Source organism: Triticum aestivum, chromosome 2B (assembly GCF_018294505.1).
Source record: "Triticum aestivum cultivar Chinese Spring chromosome 2B, IWGSC CS RefSeq v2.1, whole genome shotgun sequence".
Taxonomy (NCBI): Eukaryota; Viridiplantae; Streptophyta; class Magnoliopsida; order Poales; family Poaceae; genus Triticum; species Triticum aestivum.
Genome location: NC_057798.1, coordinates 21,599,481 through 21,601,088, shown reverse-complemented (window position 1 = coordinate 21,601,088; position 1,608 = coordinate 21,599,481). Strand labels below are relative to the sequence as shown.

At 54.5% G+C, this 1,608-nt stretch overlaps 1 protein-coding gene across 1 annotated transcript in view; it reads right to left on the bottom strand.

The window, feature by feature from the left end:
* Positions 1-494, bottom strand: part of LOC123038809 (protein PAIR1) — a gene marked incomplete in the record, with an annotated part of 5,428 nt that extends 4,934 nt beyond the window's left edge. The window contains 2 exon segments of the mRNA XM_044462260.1: positions 1-164; positions 250-494. Of these exon segments, the coding sequence (XP_044318195.1) occupies positions 1-164; positions 250-494 (409 nt within the window).
* Between the last annotated feature and the right edge of the window lie 1,114 nt (positions 495-1,608).

Sequence of the window (1,608 nt, the reverse complement as noted above, 5' to 3'; positions counted from 1 at the left end):
GGGTCTGGTCGACGAAGGCCTCCGACTCCGGGAGCCGCGGCAGCTTCGGGCGCGGGAGCGAGAAGGCCTGCTGCTGCTGCGACGGCGCCGCCTGGGGCGGATTCCCCGCCGCCGACGCCGCGGAGGAGGAAGCAGGGGGCGCGCCGGCCCTCCCGCCGCCGCTCCTGGTCCGAAATCGAACCGCCGCACGTTTCAGCAGCAGCAGCGGACGGGGATAGGGGGAGGCAAACGGAGGGGGGCCGGTCTTACCGGGGCTGGGGGAGAGAGACGGCGCGGAGGTCGCACGCGCTGTTGGTCCCGCGCTTCATCGGCTCCTCCTCCCTTCCCTTCCCCGGCGAGGCGGCGGCGATGGCCGGCCGGCGAGGAGGAGCGGAGCGGAGCACCAGGAAGGATAATTTGAACCTGAGGGAGGATTGCAGCCTTGATGCTGCTGACTCGTCTAGTCGGTGGCACGAAAACCAGCCGAGATTATATGGACCGTTGGATGGAGCCATGGATAGCCGTCCAATCTATTGCAGCAGCGTAAGCAGTGCCAACCTCTGCAACAAGAGCCTTATTGCAATCACCCGAACCAAAATTTATTACAGTGCCAACTGAAAGAATCGAGATGGACCTAGAGGGGGGTGAATAGGTACGATTACAAATTTTAATTGTTACTTAGCAATTTAGGCAATATTCGGAATATGAAAGTGAGCCTAACAATTGCAAGTATGATGCTAAGAGCTAAGCAAGGTAAACAAGTGACACAAGTATGTGGGTAAGCAAGCACAAAATGATATGAGTAAAGATTAAGAGACAAGTAATCACAAGTAGTAAGTTAGGGTTAGGGATAACCGCAACTCCGAGAGACGAGGATGTATGTCGATGTTCACTTCCTTGGAGGGAAGCTACGTCACTGTTAGAGAGGGGTGGATGTTACCACGAAGGCACACCAACGCCACGAAAGCTCACCCTCTATTCTCCCTTTGAGACAACACCACGAAGGCGTTTCTCAACCGCTAGTGGTAGACCTTGAGGTGGTCTTCAAACCTTCACAAACTTTGCGGGGGAAATCACAATGGTCGATTCCTCGTCGGAGCACTCCTACCTCCTAGGAGTCTCCAACCTCCAAGAGTAACAAGATGCACCACAAAAACAAGAGGGGATCAACTTTCGCTTTTGTGAATGTGTAGATCGAGCACTTCTCCTTCGCTTCCCAAAAGATCCAGAGCTTTGGGTGGCTAAGGAGGGAGATCTCCAAGAAATCGAGGTCTGAAAATGGAGGTGAGAGAAAGGGAGTCGTCAAGTCCTTGGTGAGGAAGAAGAATACTATTCATAAGTGGGATGGAATCTGTCCGTTGGAGGCAAATTTCTGCGTCGCCCGGAAGCTCCGGCCACGCACGGAAGTTCCGAACCCTGGAAGTTCCGGCCAGGTTCCGGGCTACACAGAGAGTTTGCATCGACTCTGTAGTACCCCGAAAGCTGTCAAAACAGGGACGGAAGTTCCGGCCAGGGTGCGGCAAGGTTCCAGGCTACACAGAGAGATTGCACAAAAGGAGCAGTTTCTCTGGGTACCCCGGAAGTTCGGACCTGAACAGAAGCTTTTCTCTGTGATGATTTTCAGATCAA